This window comes from Nilaparvata lugens, chromosome 1 (assembly GCF_014356525.2).
Source record: "Nilaparvata lugens isolate BPH chromosome 1, ASM1435652v1, whole genome shotgun sequence".
Lineage (NCBI taxonomy): Eukaryota > Metazoa > Arthropoda > Insecta > Hemiptera > Delphacidae > Nilaparvata > Nilaparvata lugens.
The window spans coordinates 12,787,539-12,805,983 of NC_052504.1; the positions used below are offsets into that span (position 1 = coordinate 12,787,539).

Here is an 18,445-nt window from a genome sequence, read left to right on the forward strand (position 1 = left end):
CCACTCCGATACGGTATGTTCGGACACATTTGAATACATGCATTACATTTTAATACTCTCTACTACCTTCTTTGATACACTCTTCATTAGCCGCTCCACTATGTTTTGCCCCTAAAAAGATTTTAAGTAAAGTGTAGTTTTTGGCAAATACTTTTTGTGTAGTTGAGAAGTTGATGTTGTGGTAATTATTCATATTAAATAGCACAGAAGAAGTGCTTCATCAGCACAGAAATCTGTGGTTTTTGACAATTTCTTAGTTCTTTTATTTAATTTTGGCAAATACCTCATCCCAATCCCCCCAAAATAAATTGCGGTTACCCATACTATCAGTATTCAAATGATGAGTTATCACCTTCTAGCATTGTTCGAGAGCAGATGAAGTTTTGAATTTATTGTTATGGCTTGGAGGAGGGGGCAGGGGGGTTCAAGGCCGGCATGTGGTGCACTGCACTCTTGCAGCTGACTGTACACTCACACTGTTGTGTTGAGCGAGCTGAGCGAGCACGCCGCCGGCCTGTAATTAGGCAGACATTAGTCGCCCCTACTCCCTAATTTTCGCAGCTCATTGTTGGCCTAGACTCGCCTCAAGAACCTCCACCCCCCCCCACGAGCCACCCTTCCCCTTGCCACCTCGGCGCTGCGGCATTCCTCTATTTCATTACTCTCTGTGGGTCCATCCTAGCACCAGCTGCCAAGATCCTAATAAAATTTAGTAGCCTATCTAGTAATACTCCACGATGAGTCGACGTCCAGGATTCAGCAGTTTAGCCCAGGCGGCGAACTTCGGATTGAGGCCTTTCAAAAATATTTTACAGACAAAAAAATCGACCAGTGCTTTGTAGAAGTTCACTTTATAGGATTATGAATCCAAAAGTGCGTACAGACTTACGCGCCACGAACACGCGCGTTTCACTTTTCATCAGCTGATGCTGAACCCTACTGTTTCTTCACAAATACAGAATCAGCTGATGTGAAACGCCACGTGCTCATGGCGCATAAGTCTGTACGCACCTTAACAAGAAGTAAAAACTAACGAATTTCTCAAATAGGCCTACCATCAAACAGTTCTTGATGACTTAATTATTCAAGTCTCACTTATATCTGGTATTTTTTCAGAGGGTTCCCGAAAAAAATTACCCTATATAATTGACTTTTTTAAATATAATAAAAGAAGCATTACATGGATCTTGTTGGTGGGGATGACTTGGATATATCTGTTATGGTTTTCAGGGTGTTCCCGAAAAAAATACACTAAATAATGACTTTTTTGACATAGAATATTAAGAAAGGGCCTTACGTGAATTTTGTAGGTAGTGAGTTCCTTACGGGGTCCCACCTAGCCTGAATCTATAATTTAAGCAATCGACGGTCTTCACTACTTTTATACATCAGCCGGGTCCAACAAAAGCAACAATCACTGTCTGATCCAACAATCACCATGATGAGCATGGTACTCCGATTCTCAATGCCAAGTTTTTCGTTTTTTCTATCGTTAGTTTAAGATAGTTTTTACGTAATATTGAATTTGATAGTCCAGTCAATTTGTCAATATGACATGTTGAACTGTGCTTGAATATGCATCAACAGAAGAAAATCACAAGCAAAACTAACCTTTTTATTCATTATTGATAGATTTTAGCATGAAACAATTATACCAGACATAGAGTGAACAATAATATGGGAAAGTTGGATACATGGAATATGGAATACAGGAATCAGCCTATATACAGAGTGAGCCAAAGAAAAATTATGCATGGAAGTGAGTGACAGATATTATGAGGGATTTAATGAGAGAGATGGAATTAGCAGGTTAATGAGTGCAAAAGAGTATTGCGAAGTGGCTAGTGGAGTGGGTGGAAGAAAATGTTGGAGAAGAATGAAGAGTAGTGGAGGAGAGAGGAGGGGAGCCAGGTGAATTGTGTTTATGAGCGATGAGAAGATATAGGAGAAGTATGGGGGTTGGGGAAGTAGCGGCAAAAGAAGAGAAGCGAAACCTGTGTAGAGACCCTTTCCGACGGTTGCTTTTGAAGACCTCTTTTTCTTTTTCTCCCAGCCGTTTCGTACTTTCAGTCTGCTGCTCTGAGCCTCTGAGCTCTCGTACCCAGTTCGACCTCTTGGGCATTCAGTTCTTCAGTTCTTGTTCAGTCCGCGTGCGTCGCTTGCAGTGTGAACATCTCCGTGATCGGTTTCTGTTTTCCTCTCAACTTGTAAACAATGTATCGGATATGCACCACGAACTAATCAGTGCCTGAGTGATTCGGAACAACTCTTCCTCAACATAATTGACTTTTAATATTGAAGATGCGGTCGCTTTGGACGGTGATGACCATTGCTGTTCTGCAATCGGCTTTGGTTTGGCAGCAGACGATCGGCAACAAATGCGAAAAGATAACGATTCCACTCTGCCAGGAGCTCGGATATAACCACACCGTAATGCCGAATTTTGTCGGCCATGAGGATCAGGCTCAGGCTGAGCGGGCGGTAAGCATCTTTTATTGTCTCAAATACCTATTATCTTCAAGTATCTTATTAAACGCACTGTCTCATTGAATATTATGTTTTGTATGTTCATGTTATCATAATCAGTATTCCAATCACAGACTCATCTCTAGTTTATCCAATGGTTCTGCTTCATTTTATATAAAAACATCACTGATAATACTTATTGTATTATTCTAATCAAGTTCAGTTTTTACTATAGTCCAATTATTGTAGAAAATTCAAAATAGAATTGTATTTTGATTTAGTTGTGGTGTAGTACTCTAATAATGTTGATCACTGTATTTGAGGTTCACGTTTACATACCACAGTTGACAGTACCACACACAAATCATCTACATATCTACAGAATGGGTAAGATAAGAAAAGACATGCCATATACTACAATGCAATAATAATATGGGTAGCCCAACACATTCATAATGCAGTTGATAACTTTGAGTAGCCTCAGAAGAATAAGAATATATAGGAATAGTACCTACACACCGTAGATAAGTGTGTAAATTGAATTGAATGCGTAGATAAATAAGGAGAATAGGCTCTGCTGTGTTATCTAAATTATCATTGAATCAATTATTGACTTAATTCTCAGTGTTATTATTTGGAATACATGTTCAGGGTTATTCTCTCTTCTTACTTATGTATTTCTCGATCATATAAACGAGCAAGAAAAACGTTTGCTTCAAATATCGTGAATCTGGCTGGCTTTAGACTTGAGATTTGATGACGCAGTTTTTCAGATTGTATCTGAACTATAGTAAGTTATAATATTCTTTTTGATGTAACTTTCGACTTTGTGTAACCCATATAAGATAGGGAATTCAATGTATTCCAAATCAGAAGTTGCATCAATAGAAGTTATACATTAGAGTATATAGCCGAGTTATCGAATGATTCCCTTGTTATCATTTTCGTACTTTCAGAAAAGTAATTGACTAATAGATAGATAGATAAATGATAAATGGCTTTTATTTTTACTATTCACTTTACAACATTACAAAAAGTGATGTGGGCGAAGTTGAGGCAATAAGAGCCCCCTCTTCCACTTAACCCACGATGTTATTGGTTACATAAAAAATATACCTTAATCATACAGCATTTCACAATGAAACCAAAATATCAATTACCTACAATTCCAATAAAGCAACTAAATTAATACCTAAATTATAAATCAAACGAATGAAAAAGAAACAGAGAAAACAAAAAGCAAGAAAACTACATAGTGAATAAATCACAATTACACAAATATCCACTAACACACACACTCACACTCTCTCTCTCACACACTCACACTCTCATAATATGGATTCTTAGCGATGAAATAGATGAATAACTACCATCTACTGCAAATGGTTGCATTCAGAATTAAACTTTATTGTATCCCTACTCTTTATGCAATTTTTTTAAATTTTGTATTTGACTGATATTAGTGCTCTTCTCACTATCAGCTTTCTCTGCAGCTTACCTAAATCTTGAACTTACTCCCTACTGCTTATTGAGAGATGAGCTCTCAATAAAAAACTCCATTTTCAAAAAAGCAGAGCACAGTCCAGAATGAGTTGTCTCAAAATAGTTTGATTCTGAAACCAAATCTCAGGTCTTAAGAAAAGTCAATGTCCGGGTGTGAGATTATTTTGATATTTTGCCAGAACTCATTCACGACATTAACAAAAGAACACTTTTGATGAAGATACGACTTTTTATAGCCTAGTGTCTTCAATGAAAGTATTTTCTTTATTTTTTTGAAAGAAGTCCAACTGTAGCTTAGCTTAGAATCTACTGATTCTGTACTGAAATTATCGTACAAATGAAAATATCAAATGAGGAATAGTTTATTACTATCCAATTATTGCTATGAAATTCTCAACTCAAGTCTCAATCAAATAATTACAGATTCCTGGAGATGCTGAGTGTAAAGGGATTATTAATTTTGCTAGAGGATTCTGTATGCCGGCTTCTTTCTTTATAAGCTATCATAAACCTTTGTATTAAATGATTTTTTAAATAACATGAACATTTATAAATGCTGCTCCAAACAATTGAGCATAAGATTCCATTTAAACGACCTAGTAGAAAGGGAATTCTTTCCGTAGATTCATTGATGTTAACCAACTCAACGAGGTAGGTCAATGATGTTTCTCGATTGACCTTGCACCTTGCTGATTATAGTTCAATCAGGAGAGCCCACGGGAAACGTTACATGATGAAATACCCCAATCTCAATGTGGACAATAATTGACATTCAATGAACGTCTAAATAGACGGGGAACTGACATGAGCTGGTTGGAATTCGAGTATTGAGCAATTTATTACCGTTCGAAATTTCAAAGCAGAATATAGGAATTGGAATAGGAATGAGGAGGATATCGAAATATATGAGGAGAGGATAGGAATTGATGCATCTGAGATCAACCAAGTTTTCCAAATAAAACATATTTATGCCTCAAGAGACACAGTTCTAATTTATTGATAATAAGAGTGAGTTTGATTTTTTAAACACAAGCGGCCCTATATGTAGGCCTACAGGTTTTACAGGTGTACATATTTTTAATTGGAAACATTTTATTTGGGTACAAAATGAGTAAAGTATAAATAAATGTTGCCACCTCGCTGCTTCTTGACAGAGCTAAGAATTACACTTAGAGCATAGAATGAACTATTTATATTGGTAATTCTATAACTCAGACTTAGGTACTGCTTGGATTTGATTGCTCGAATAAAATTCAATGAAAGTGATAAGGTGACATAAAATTTTAACAAATCAATCGATGCTTGGCATTGTGGGTTTTATTTATTATGGTTATATCCTTATAATAATGCAATATTACCAATTTGTATTCATGAATGTTGCCACCTCGCTGATTTTTTAAACACAAGTTTTGACCTTTATAATTATAGAACCAAAGTATGATTTAATCAAATTAATTGATCAATTATTAACCAAGTTTTTGTGAGTACGAACCAAATCAACCAAAATAGGGATACAATTACCAGTCGTATTGAGTTGAATCTGTTTCAAATATCTCCTTTACAAAATGACACAAGTATCTTTTAAAACCTGCTCTAGAGAGTTTTGCACCCAACTGACGTGTAGAAAGCTTATAACTATTTTTATTCACAATAAAATTTAAATTTTTGAGACAAGATTCCTCAATTTCCTTTCTCTATCTCTCCTTCCTGTAATACACAATAAGTTGGCCTTTCGAGTTGGTCATTCATGAGACAAACTCGTGAAAATGGGATACTAGATAATGACTGTAGTCTTCCCCTCTCCCTCCACTCCTACAATACAGTCACTCTCCCTCTCACTTTTATTATTATTATGGTCATTATGTTGCTCTGGCGACTAGCTCGGCTCACGGCAGAGGTGTTATTAGGAGGCGCGGTGGTCCCGCTGATGTGATGGTCCTGCCAGCTTTTCAGGGCGATGAGCTTATAAGGCCGGGGCGTCGGGGTGTGGGAGGGGGGGGGTCAGGATTGCTGCTTCGATACAACCGTGATTAGGAACTTCGCCTCGGTACAGTCATCTTCAAAACTATCTATCTTTCTACGGCCTATCTCGTATGGTGTGACTTGGAGGAAGGAAAATTATGTTCTTGTATCGAATAAAATCGAATTATCATTAGCAGCTTCCTATCATAAATTTGGAAACTGTTGAATAAAGAGAGTTTTTAAGGATTCCTAATCTATGTAACCAAGGTGCTTATGATAAAGAATGGTGTTAGGAGTTTTCAACTTTTCATGTCAATTGATAAAACTGAATATGAAAACGGTACCTAGAACTACTACATTATTAGCACTAGTTGTTGTTTTATAATGAACTGTACGGTATGTATGGATCCTCAAGTCCACAAACTATAACAAGTAGCCTATCTACATGAAGCCAGCCTAATACCAATTGAACTTTTGAGATCATACAGCAAGAATATCATGATCGAGGAACGAGAGTTAGCTGCAATCTAAATACATGCTATGAGTTTATGTTGTAACAAAATGAATAAAATATCTGATGCAGGACAAAGAGCCAAGAAGTAGCAAAACAAGAAATGATGCATATGCAATTCCTGTAATTAGAATATTATTTCATCCCATTATTATGTCAAAATAATTTCAATTATCACAAGGTGCCGTATTTTCAAGTATGATTGGGAATGGGGAAAAAATTCAAAGATATCAAACCATTGTCGTTGTGAGAATATATTTATTTGTCTACTGCTCACAAATTGCTGCTGATAATTTTACTATTTGTCAAATTGAATTGGTTTGAATACATAGCCTAATAACTGTGATATTTTGTTTCTGATACAACTCACTATATTTGCTTCAAGAAAGCGTTCAAATTATTTGTTGTCACTCCAATTGTACGTTATATTTGTGTCAAATAATCTGACTTCAGAAAGATTATGCTTCTCACAGTGGACCGTTGTGAATGACGGGGATCGCAGTGGGAGATCACCCTCCTCGCCAACCACAACAAGGTCGCTAACACCTAATACCATGTTTCACTACCCGAATCCATTTCCTTTACGCATAAATTCGGCTTTTACTAAATCCTCGGAAAAAATCGTACGTCCCACCTCACTCAATGTAAGTAGAGAGCGGTCTGATGATGAGCTTCCAAATTGCGTAAGCGAGTTTTCGCTTGCATATAAATTGCTATACAGCATCGAATTATTTCATGTCTCAGGAGGGATTCAAACTATTAAAAGCACAGTTCCCTCTTATCCTATTGCTTGTAAATTGTCTAGTTTTCAGTCTTCCAAATATTGTGAATGGGATAACTTATACTTGGTTTTATTGACATTCAAAAGAATCATCTCTCGTTTTTCGTGACTCTTTTTCTATATCCACTATAATACCACTAATACGAAAAAGTTTATTGTTTTGTTGTGGATGCTTCTTATTCGTCTTCCAGTAAAGTTTCTCTGATCTAGGAAGCTACTTGAAAACTGTTGAATAAAGTAGAGTTCATTCAATAACAAATACTATAGCTGAAATATTAACGTTGAAAGTGTAATTTATAGGTGTTATTGCCGCTTCATACCTTCAAATCTAGTTTCTTCCCTACAAATGCAAACTCATTTATAGTTGATTGCAAATTGAACATAAATCGCCGATTTGCTTATTTGATAGAAATTAATTACAATACTCATGAATACGTATATTCTCAAATCAACCTTTCGAGGTTTGGCCTTAGATTCCTTCAATAGTCATTACTCAGGCATTAGTCTTGGCATCTTGGTAATATAGTCGAATGCACAGAGAAGATTTAATAGTTCTGAGTTACTGTTACCGTCCCGCCTTCCCGTACTATACGTGGTGGTGGTGTATGAACACCTCCAGTCTCCAGTCTTAGCCGTGGCGTAGCAAGAGCAATCTTTTTTACGAGAGAACTGAGTGTCTTCTCCACGCTTTATTACAAGTTAATAGCCACCTCCACCTCCACCTCTACCTCATGACTTGGACCGCAGCTCAACCTGAGACCTGCAGCCTCCTCCAGCAGAGAATATCGCTTTGGAGGAGGGACCCCCTCCACCTCTCCTTCTTCTTATTTCGTTCGAGTGAATTATCGTCGTATTGTTTTGCTCGAGCGCGGCGAGCTATGTTAATTTTCTCTTCGAAGGCGTTTCTGAGTTTTATTTAAAAGCGCTATTAGTGAGAGCAAGAGAGAGTGCCGGAGACGCCTCTTGAGTTGAGTTGTACGCCGGAATTATTAATTACTGGACTGTGTGATCCGCGAACCTCGACTGAGACTGTACCCTGGAGAGGCGAGCTAATTAACATCCATTGGCCACGGCCGCGCTCATGATTGCTGTAATAGCCGCTTCCATTACCAATGCACACCTCTCGTGGGCCCGTGGGCGGTCCAATCAAAATAGTCCATAAAATTCAGAAGGAAAAGGTCGTAAAAATGAAATTGCTGAGGAATGTCTGACGGAATTAATGACTTTAGTTGGGGGTGTAGCTTTGTGAGAATTAAATTCAATAATTCGATTTCATACCTGACCTACCCACATGAAGCTCGCATACTCTTATATTTTCTCAGTGGCATGATTTGAGAATTTTCAAGAACAGTTGATGCGTATCATGTTTCTTCCATAAAACATTAAAACCTTGATTATGTAAGTAATTTACACAAATTTTTCAACTTATTAAATTCATATATTTGACACGTAGGCTGTTGTGCAATAACTTCCTAAAATCAGGACCTCCTATATACAATATATACTGTAGGAAGTATATAGATAGTCCTGTTAAAATATACATCTATTATCAATACAATCATCACTTTTGTATAACGAATATCATAATCAATCATTATTTATTCATCTCACTCTACTCTCTACTCTTGATTGTTCCAAGTATAGAAACAATATGAGATTAGGCTGACGGCTTCGGCTAAGCCTAAAGAACTTTTTTTTACTTTGTCGAAAGAGAACATTATTATGTTATTTTGAATTCATTTTTCAAACGAGGTGTTTTTGTGAATGAGTTTTCATTTTCTCATTTTGTATTATTTGAATTATGTAAATAAAGTTCCATTCTATTCTATAGAAACAATTAACGGTTCTTTCCGTTTTTTGGATCATCCATTAAATTATTTATAAAATTCTACTAATTTTTTTACAGAAATCAATAAAAGATGGGATCAAATTAGATCTATTAAATTTATTGCTTAATTTCCTGCATTATCATAAAGAAATATGTAATGTCATTGGATCATTTTCTAAACTATTTATTTTAATTATTATTTCTAACAACGAACAACGGTAACAGCAAAATCATGCAACCATGCTCGAATAACGCATTAAATTCAGCTTGTCTTATTTCTCAATCAATATTTCCCTCATTTATTATTTATCACTTTCTCATAAAATCCATTAGGTTGGTTCATTAGTGCTTGTACCCCTCGTGACTGAACCGACCATTATCCTCTTCCTTCTCCTGCAACGGACAGACAAAGCTTGCCTGTCTGTCTTCTGAGCTGGATGAAATCGAAGAAAAGGTATTTACGACTGTAGAAACAAGCCTGGCTGAGTGGCACTCCTCACTCGCTCATATCTGCTTTCACTCTCTGACCCATACAATTGCTGATAAGCCCTCTCCGTCGCTCTCCGTCTCACACACGAGCGAGCATGTTCTTCTCCAGTTCCATTCGTCCGAGAATAACCTCCTTCTAGCTGTTCGTTCCCTCCCTTCGCCCCGTCCTTCGTCCTTTCTTCTTTACCTGTCCATCCTGTGCCGACAAAGGCGCCTCACAGACACATAAAAAATGTTCTTCCTGTAATAATAAGTTCATCGGTTCATCTTTCCTCCACCACCATAATATACAATGCCTCCAGCTTGTGCTGTTTGAGTAACTTTTCAAAAAAATTCAACTTCTTGCCACTACGATTCGCGAGTCAAGTTTATTTCAATTATTATTGCTTCTTACTAAGATCTCGGTATCTTTTAACTGACATGGTATCAGAAATACTTATGTTATTGCCAGAAAGAGGATATTATAGATATAGAATGGATATGAATATTACATCATAGTATGAAGTTCACGTTCTATATTCTCTGCTAATGGCTCCCGTAACTCCCTTGGAATATGAAATATCATACTTTTCAGGATACATTGCTCAATATTTATCTCAAAATCAATGTAGTTTCAAATATATTAGTATAATACTTCGAACTATTTATAAAAATAATGAAAACTCTTCTTAGAAATGCACATGATACTACTAAACATTTCTCAACAATGATAAAATTCCATACTTCTGTCTTAATAAGAATATAAACATAGAATAACAATCTATCATACTTCTACTAATAATTTCCAACTAATTATATTTCCTCCTAGGTATAAAGAATAAAGATAGCTAAGTTTCATGTAACCTTGGCATCAAAATCCAATGGGACTAATTACAAGATTGAAACTACGTTGATTTTGAGATGAATATTGAGCAAAATATTCTGAAAAGAGTGATTTTGATATTTCATATTTTTTGTAGGTTCGTCGTTGGAATTTAGTATAAGTTTTACACGTGTTTTCGATGTGCTCGATTTATAAAAATCGTACGCCGTCATCCGGTGCCACAACGGAAGAACATCCTTCGGAGATGGTATGAATGCTCAATCTGAAGTTCAAACTACTCACTAATTCTATAAATTAGGCTACTTCTAAAGTACACTCGGTTCATTAAATTTACCAATTATTACACACATTAGACTTTCACGGAATATCTCAAACTCCTGAGCTTCAAAGTGATTCCATTTTACTATTTCAATCCAATGCAATTCAGTTCTATGCTTCAAAAAGTATTCAAGCTTTCTTGAAGCAGTAGAATATTTCTGTACAATTGGTCTGAAATATACGTTAGGTAAAACTCAAAATTTAGAATTCTAGTTCTAAAGATTTCTAAATTCTAATTATCGTTAGAATTCTAATAATGGTACTCTGAAAAGTACATTGACAAAGATATAAGTTCTAGGAAATTCGATATGCAAGTCTATACCTGTATGCAGGCAATGAACAGTTAGATCCTAGATGGCAGAGTTGGGGAGCTTTGTGTCGTAAATATATCAGTGGGCTATCGCTTACTTCTACCTGCAGCCAGGTCAAAGTCCTGGGTCCCCTGTTGAAAGAAAGTTTCAATTGCAACAGTACCTTTTTCCATCAACTGTGACAGGGTGAGGACAGTATAGATATAACACAGTTCATTCCGGTTCTGAACACCAGTGGCTATACAACAGTCATCCCTTGTAAAGCGATAGAAGACAAAAGTGTCGGCACTTCTACTATTGTCATAACATGTTTTGGTCCTACAGTTTCAGTCCAAAATTCTACGAAGGACTGTTGTCTCGCACAAGGCTGTAAATAAGTCATATTCAGTTCTGAAAGATATATGGGAGGTGTTGTAAAAGAGAAATCAACAGTTCAGCGAATTGTTGAAAGCATTTTTAGGAATTTAGTTTTCAATGACTTTTTCATGAAAAGAATAAACTTTCGAAGAAAGCGGGTTTTGTTCTGTTAATTCAATGCTATCTGTCAGAAGGTTGTTTCTATTCAAGAAATTCTCAGATATGGCATGAATCTTCCCAGTTCAATGAACTAACAACTCTGTTCTTCTAGGAAACATTTTTCGAGGAAGTTGAGGAGGTAAACTTGGATGAACAGTAATAAAAAGCTATTTTGTATCTGTAAAAGTATTATATTATAATATAAATATAGGGAGTATTCTCGTATTTAGGATACAATACAGAGAACAAGATATTTTCCAATGTGTAGGGGTTTTGATTACCTGAGATCATCGTGTTTCAAAGTTCTAAAGACTGACGAGCTTTGCTTCGAATATTGCAGGTTCTTAATAAATACTTATCTCATCAATAGTACTATTTTTATAGAATCCCAATTTAGTCTATCCATTGCAAAGAAATTACATTTGTGCAATCAGAATGATCTTTTCCTAAATTTAGGGGTCACCCCTGTTTGATTTAGCCCAAGAACAGTATTACAACGAACACATAACAGTAGATAATCTAGAAAATAGAGCTGTTTCAATGAAATTGAAGGGGAATAACAGCCAAGATTGAACGATAATTCGTAATTGAAAGTAATTCCACTATTACATTCACTAAAACGTCTATGTTCACCGTTCACCTTGTGCGATAATTGTCCAACGTCAGATTTGAAAATGAACAATGACTTGACTATTTGAAAGGTTTCTGTTCCCACCTGTTACTTCTCTGTGCTCAAGATCTTTGGAAACAGTTGGAGAAAGCTGCATTACATGAGAGCAAGGTCGTGTGAAAAGTTTTTTCGGCTCTACTCTAACTGAAGAACATTGGTACTACAACTTCATAGGACGTATACTGTTGTGCTTCAAGAATGATGGTAACTTTCGCGTTGATTGAGAGCTCTACAAAATATACCCACTTTCAACTTTCATTATTCCAACTGGAATTACTATTACTTCACACCAATTTTATTGTTATTATTATTATTATTATTATTATTATTATACTATTACAAGAATACCCCTACAAGGTTACACGTCTGTGTGTATAAGAGTGAACGAAATGTACATTTGATTCTGATCAATTGCTAGTCCCATTTTCATAGTTCAGATTTGAAATATTACCAATTCTTATACCAAGTAGTCTATCATTTCCAATAGAAAAAAATCATTGTAATTTTAGACTTCGAAATAATATAAATCAGTGAGACAAGATATTATCCAAGTTTGACCCCAAAAATAGAATGAAGCCAATGAATGAATAAAGTTTCAATAGGCAAATTTTGTTTAAAGAAGTAAAACAAGACAATAGTTACCCACTTGATAATTCCATCTATCATCAAAAATTAGTGTAGTTAGTAAGTCCGTGCACACTTCTATTTACTATACTTATTCTTATGCCATGCAGTAATTAAAAGAACTATTATTTGCACTAGAAAATGTTGATTATAATTTTGGACTTCGAGATAATATCAATCAATGAAACAAGGTATCATCCAAATTTGATCCCAAAAATAGAATGAAGACGATGAATGATTCAAGTTTCAATAGTCAAATTTGGTTTCAAGAAAAAACAAAACAATACTTGATAATTCCATCTATCATCAATAAGTAGTGCATTAAGCCAGTAATCTCATGGTTGATTGTAATTTTAGACTTTGAGATAATATCAATCAGTGGAACAAAACAGGTTTTCCAAATTTGATCCCAAAATAGAATAAAGGCAATGAATGAGTCAAGTTTCAAATAAAATCAGCAATGCTGTCAATTTATCTCATTTATTTACTAAGCTGCTATCCGGTTTGCATTGTTTCACTGATTAATATTGAAATGAAATTAAAACATTCTTTATTTGGCGGAGTTGGGACTTTTTAGTCTTCTTTACCACTCAACCTTCTGTTGAGTTTCTGTTGATGTTATGTTGAAGTCTGAAATTACAATGAACATGTTTTGGTAGAAATCGTTTTTTAATTGCTAATTTGCAGTAGAATCGGAAAGAACAAATTTCAAAACAAACAAAACAAATGTTCTTTGTTATCGGATACTGCAGTCTGTTCGTGACATTGATAGAATACGATTCATTTTCAATTAAAGCTTGATGAATACATGGTATCCACGCTAATGGATAATGGAAGTCACATTTTATAGACATCTCATGGCTCTCGTCCATAAGTCCTGCTGGCCCGCGCGGAGTTATGAACAGACATCATAGATGGATCGTATATCTATAGATAGACTCATATAATCGTGACGACGATCATCGTAATAGCGGACACCCGAGTCAGGGCCCCCTGCCCCCTGCATCACCCTCCAATCTCTAATGGACGACCTAATGGTACCCGCCGAGCGTGAAAGGGGAGGATCCGGCTACGCCGCATCACACCGCCAAAACCGGTTGGTTGCCTGGACCAAAAATCTATTCTTCTAGTTCTTCTTAATCATAATCTTCTTCTTTTTTTTCTTCTTCTTCATCAACGTTTTCATCATCTTCTTTTTTCATATTATTCTTCATATTCATCTTCTTCATCTCCTTTTCCTTCTATCCATTCTTCTACGTTTCCTTCTCCTATCTCGTCAACTCCTTGTTTTATTGTAATCTCCTACTTCAATTTGTATATTTCCTTCCTTCCTCTTGCTCATAATCCTTTTATAATATTCTTCTTCTTCCACTGCTCGATCTTCTTCTTTCTCTTTTTTATCATTCTACATTCTTCCTTATCAACTTGATTTTTTCCTTTGTTGCTCGTTGTTGTTGTTTCTTTTTGTTGTTCGGCTCCCCCTTGGATGCCTTTCTACAAACGGTAGACGAAATCTGAACTGTAGAACTGTAGGTCTGTAATCTAAATCTCGCATTGAATTCGGCAATCTATGCTGTACTTATACCGCCACTGTAGAACTATGCTAGGGCAGCTGATCCTGATTGCTCCAGATCCTCTTCGGATTTGTTATTACGGTACATTCATTATCATCATCGCCATGAATATCACTCACCATTACGTCTCAGACTTCTGTAGGTCTCTTGAAGATTTGCTAATTGTGAATCTTCAGTTGTCATGTATTTCAATCACATATTTTAATGCAGTTAGCTACGATGTATATAAAGTTCTTGCATCATAAACTGACAAGTCTTTACTATAGAATACTATAGATGCTATAGGATCAAAGAACGGAATGATTCTAAGTCTTTACTATATAGAATACTATAGATACTATAGAATCGAATAACAGAATGATTCCAAGTGAATGAAATTAATGGAGGAAAACTTGAAAGTTATTAGAGCCATGAGCCTCAAATAGACCAACTATCATTATTGTAGCCAGTCGTGTTAAAAATATTATAATATCCAATATTATACCATTATATTGTTATCATATTGAAACCAATCAGATTAATAACCAAACAGGCACAAATTCAATATAACTCAGTCAAAGAGAGTTCAATCACTGCCATCTCTATACAGAGATATAGAGACGGCAATGAGAGATATAGTGACGTCTGTATAGAGACGGCAATGGTTCAATTCCAACTAGGGTAGCAGTAATTCCCTTATATCGCTGATAATATTTATCTAGTACCTTATTTCAGACTCGAACTAATGAAATTTTCATTTCTCCAAAGGCTCTATGAAATTTTCAACTGGTATACTCAAACCTGAATTTGCAATGATATTTTTCAACATGGATAGTAAATAAATATTGTATTCCGTGAAACCAGCGAACTCACAAAGAGTTTAGATTATTTTGCAAAATAATTATTATAGTGAGGTCCACGTTATAATGGAGAAAGTGGAGAAAGATAGGAGATCAACGTTGTCGATCCTCTGTCTTGTCAATGCCCTCTATAGACTATTTATCTCTTAAGTTTGATTTAATTTTATTGTCAATTTTTGTAAATGTTACCATAGGCAACAGCCTAGTAACAATTATCAATAAATATATCTATCTATCTATCTATCTTTCTATAGACGGTAGCTGATACAGGTTTATTGATGTAATATTAACTGTTCATTCTCATTTAAAATAATCGATTATATTTTATAAAGCAAGAAATTATATTTTTCAATAATTCAAAAATGGATTTTCATAATTAAGATGAAATATTTAAATTGATTATTAATTCTACATTGTTGAAAGACGATCTGGCAACAGAGCAAAGCGATAAATAGATAGCACTATCCGCTTTGTTAAATGATAGATAAGGATAGCAATACCATTACCAATCAAACAATGCCATTATAACGTGTACCTCACTATAGGTACTTGCATTCTTGGATTATTAGTAACAAAATTGTATTTAGTGCGCAGAACCAGCGAACGCACATAGGTTACAGATTATTTTGCAAAATAGTCTATTAGGTACTTGCATTCTCGGATGGTTTTTAAAAAAAGTAACAAAAATGTATTCATTTACATGTCAGTAACGAAATTGTATTCAGTGCGAGCCAACCTACAGAGGGCCGACCGACCTGCCAGCTGTAGTCCAGTCTGACGAGTTGGCGGGCGGTTGGTGAAGTCTGGGTCTGGCAGTGATTTAGTCACGGTCGTCGTTTCGTGCTCCGAGATCGGCGGACCGAAGCTAATGCGTTGATATTAGTGAACACAGTAGACATTTCTCAACGTTGTCCGAGAAAAACGTTGAATTATTATTAACCGCCTTGGCCAAGATAATGTGGGATCAGTTAGATGTGTTGCATTGCCTTTTACTAAATAGAAGTCTTCAGTAGAAAGTAACTCAGCTCAAATATCTCCTTAGATATCCTAATTACTGATGTATTCATAAAAAATAAGATTTTGATCGCATTATAGTTTCTATCAAGGATACTAAAATAGGTATTCTAGGTACTGTACCTTGGTTTCTATCATAAAATGCACGAACATGAGCTGCAATGATGTTTAATACTTCACATTTAGTACTTTCAATTTTTTGCTGTATAATATGACCTAAGTAGCTTTCTAACTTTCCAAGTAGGCTACTTAAAATCTAGAGATCATCAGAACATGAAAATTCTCTGCGAAACTCAACTAACTTCTTCTACTAAAACAAGACTTCAAGTTTTTTGAGAGAAGTAGCAGGTGAATAGAACTTTTCTTTTAAAAATGAAAGCTTCGTGAGGAGAAAAATTACAATCCGCAAATTCTGTGAGAAAGTTATTTGATGAGGTGAAAGGGCAAGAACATCAAGAGCACAAATTGAGCATCACACAAGAGTAATAAAAAATTAAATCAACATTCTCTTTACTCTTGTAATCGCTTTAGATTTTGTTGTATATCATCAATAAGAGTAAAAATGAGAAACACATGATCACCACAGTTCAATCTAGTTCTATCTTCTCATTATATATTGGAAACTATAAGTAAAATATAATTGATTATTGTTTGTTTATAACTATTATTCTTAAAAACCCCCACTTTCCTTCAGTATTTTACCTTCCATAGTAGTATTTCTACAAATTAATTAAAGTCACATTCATATTAATTAATCTTTCATACCAGTATTTGAGGTTGTGTGGAAGAGAGGACCTGAAGTCCTGACTCTTAATAAAGGCAATTATTCTACTATATTTCTAAAAAAAACAATAATTCACATCTTCCCAAAGAAAACATTGTTGTAGAATGTAGAAGAACAAAAAAGAGCTCAGTTGACTGTGCTTCAATGCACTTTTTTTAACCTTGTATATCCAGCAATCAATCCCATCCTACCTCATGTTTATATACAAAAAGCTGGTTCGATAGGATTCTGTGCAAAAGTGTGCATCCTAGCATAGAAAAAACAATCAACGTATAGGTATAAACCATTTCTCCTAGGATTGGCAACCATTGTTCATGGTAGAGGTGAAATAAGAATGGTTAGAGTAATGCATACGAAGTTCAGCCGTGGTTGAAGTGAAGCAAGGATGTATTAAAGTTCAGGGAACGGAAGGAAAGTGCGATGCAGAGGAAGGATTGTCCTCCGGTCGGCATCCATCAGTCAGACCGGCAGCGGCGACCTTCTTGTCAATCACTCAACATGTCTCCACCTCCTCTTCCTCATCCACCGACCAAGTCGCGCAATCCTGAGCTACGTGCTGAGCTTCGCTGATATTCCGCATCACCCCTCTCGCCAGCATTGTCCCAATCCAGCTCGCCAAAACACCGCGTCCACGTTTCTTCAGCGGCTCGAGATTTTGTTCTGCGATAAAAAAGCTCACGTCTGTCGGACGGCGACGAGCGCTACGCACGATTAGAAAAAAAGACGAGCCGACCTTTGTTTTAGCGGACGAGTTGTGGCGTTCCTTTCTCGAAATTTATTCTGCCAGAGTTCTACACCGTCTCCCGCGCAGGGTGAAGAAGGTGGACATTTCAACCAGTTGATGCACTATGTGCAGCCTACAGACTATCCTCGCTGTTGTCATCATTCTCAAAAATATAAAAACTTGCAGCTATGTGAGTGGAATATTATTTTTAAAGCAATGAATGTTCACATCATATAAACCCAGCAATCTTGAAGAATTTGTCAGAAACAAGTGAAGCAACAATGTGAGCCGAATGTTCACTGCTGTGACGGATCAGATAAGTATGAAGATTATGAAAAAATCTTGATCGGTGATAAATTCTGTAGACTGTAGATGAAGCATATAAATTGAAAATCACCAGAGTGAAGTGCTCTATCTATTCGTACTGAGTCTCAAGATCATGGGAGTATAGGTTTACTCAATTTTGAGAGTGAGCGAGCACTCAAGCACAGAAGAAGAGAAGAAGAGAAGAAGAGAAGAAGAGAAGAAGAGAAGAAGAGAAGAAGAGAAGAAGAGAAGAAGAGAGAAGAAGAGAAGAAGAGAGAAGAAGAGAAGAAGAGAAGAAGAGAAGAGAAGAAGAGAAGAAGAGAAGAAGAGAAGAAGAGAAGAAGAGAAGATGTTCTTTAATCGGTGACTAAAGCCTTGGATAATAATATTAGTATCTATGAC

At 35.9% G+C, this 18,445-nt stretch overlaps 1 protein-coding gene across 1 annotated transcript in view; it reads left to right on the forward strand.

The window, feature by feature from the left end:
- Positions 1 to 2,031: 2,031 nt before the first annotated feature.
- The window catches only part of LOC111051780 (frizzled-10), a 29,219-nt gene continuing 12,805 nt past the window's right edge, over positions 2,032 to 18,445 (forward strand). The window contains exon 1 of the mRNA XM_039430558.1: positions 2,032 to 2,481. Coding sequence (XP_039286492.1) covers positions 2,302 to 2,481 — 180 coding nt within the window. The 5' untranslated portion in view covers positions 2,032 to 2,301. The remainder of the gene's footprint in view (positions 2,482 to 18,445) is intronic.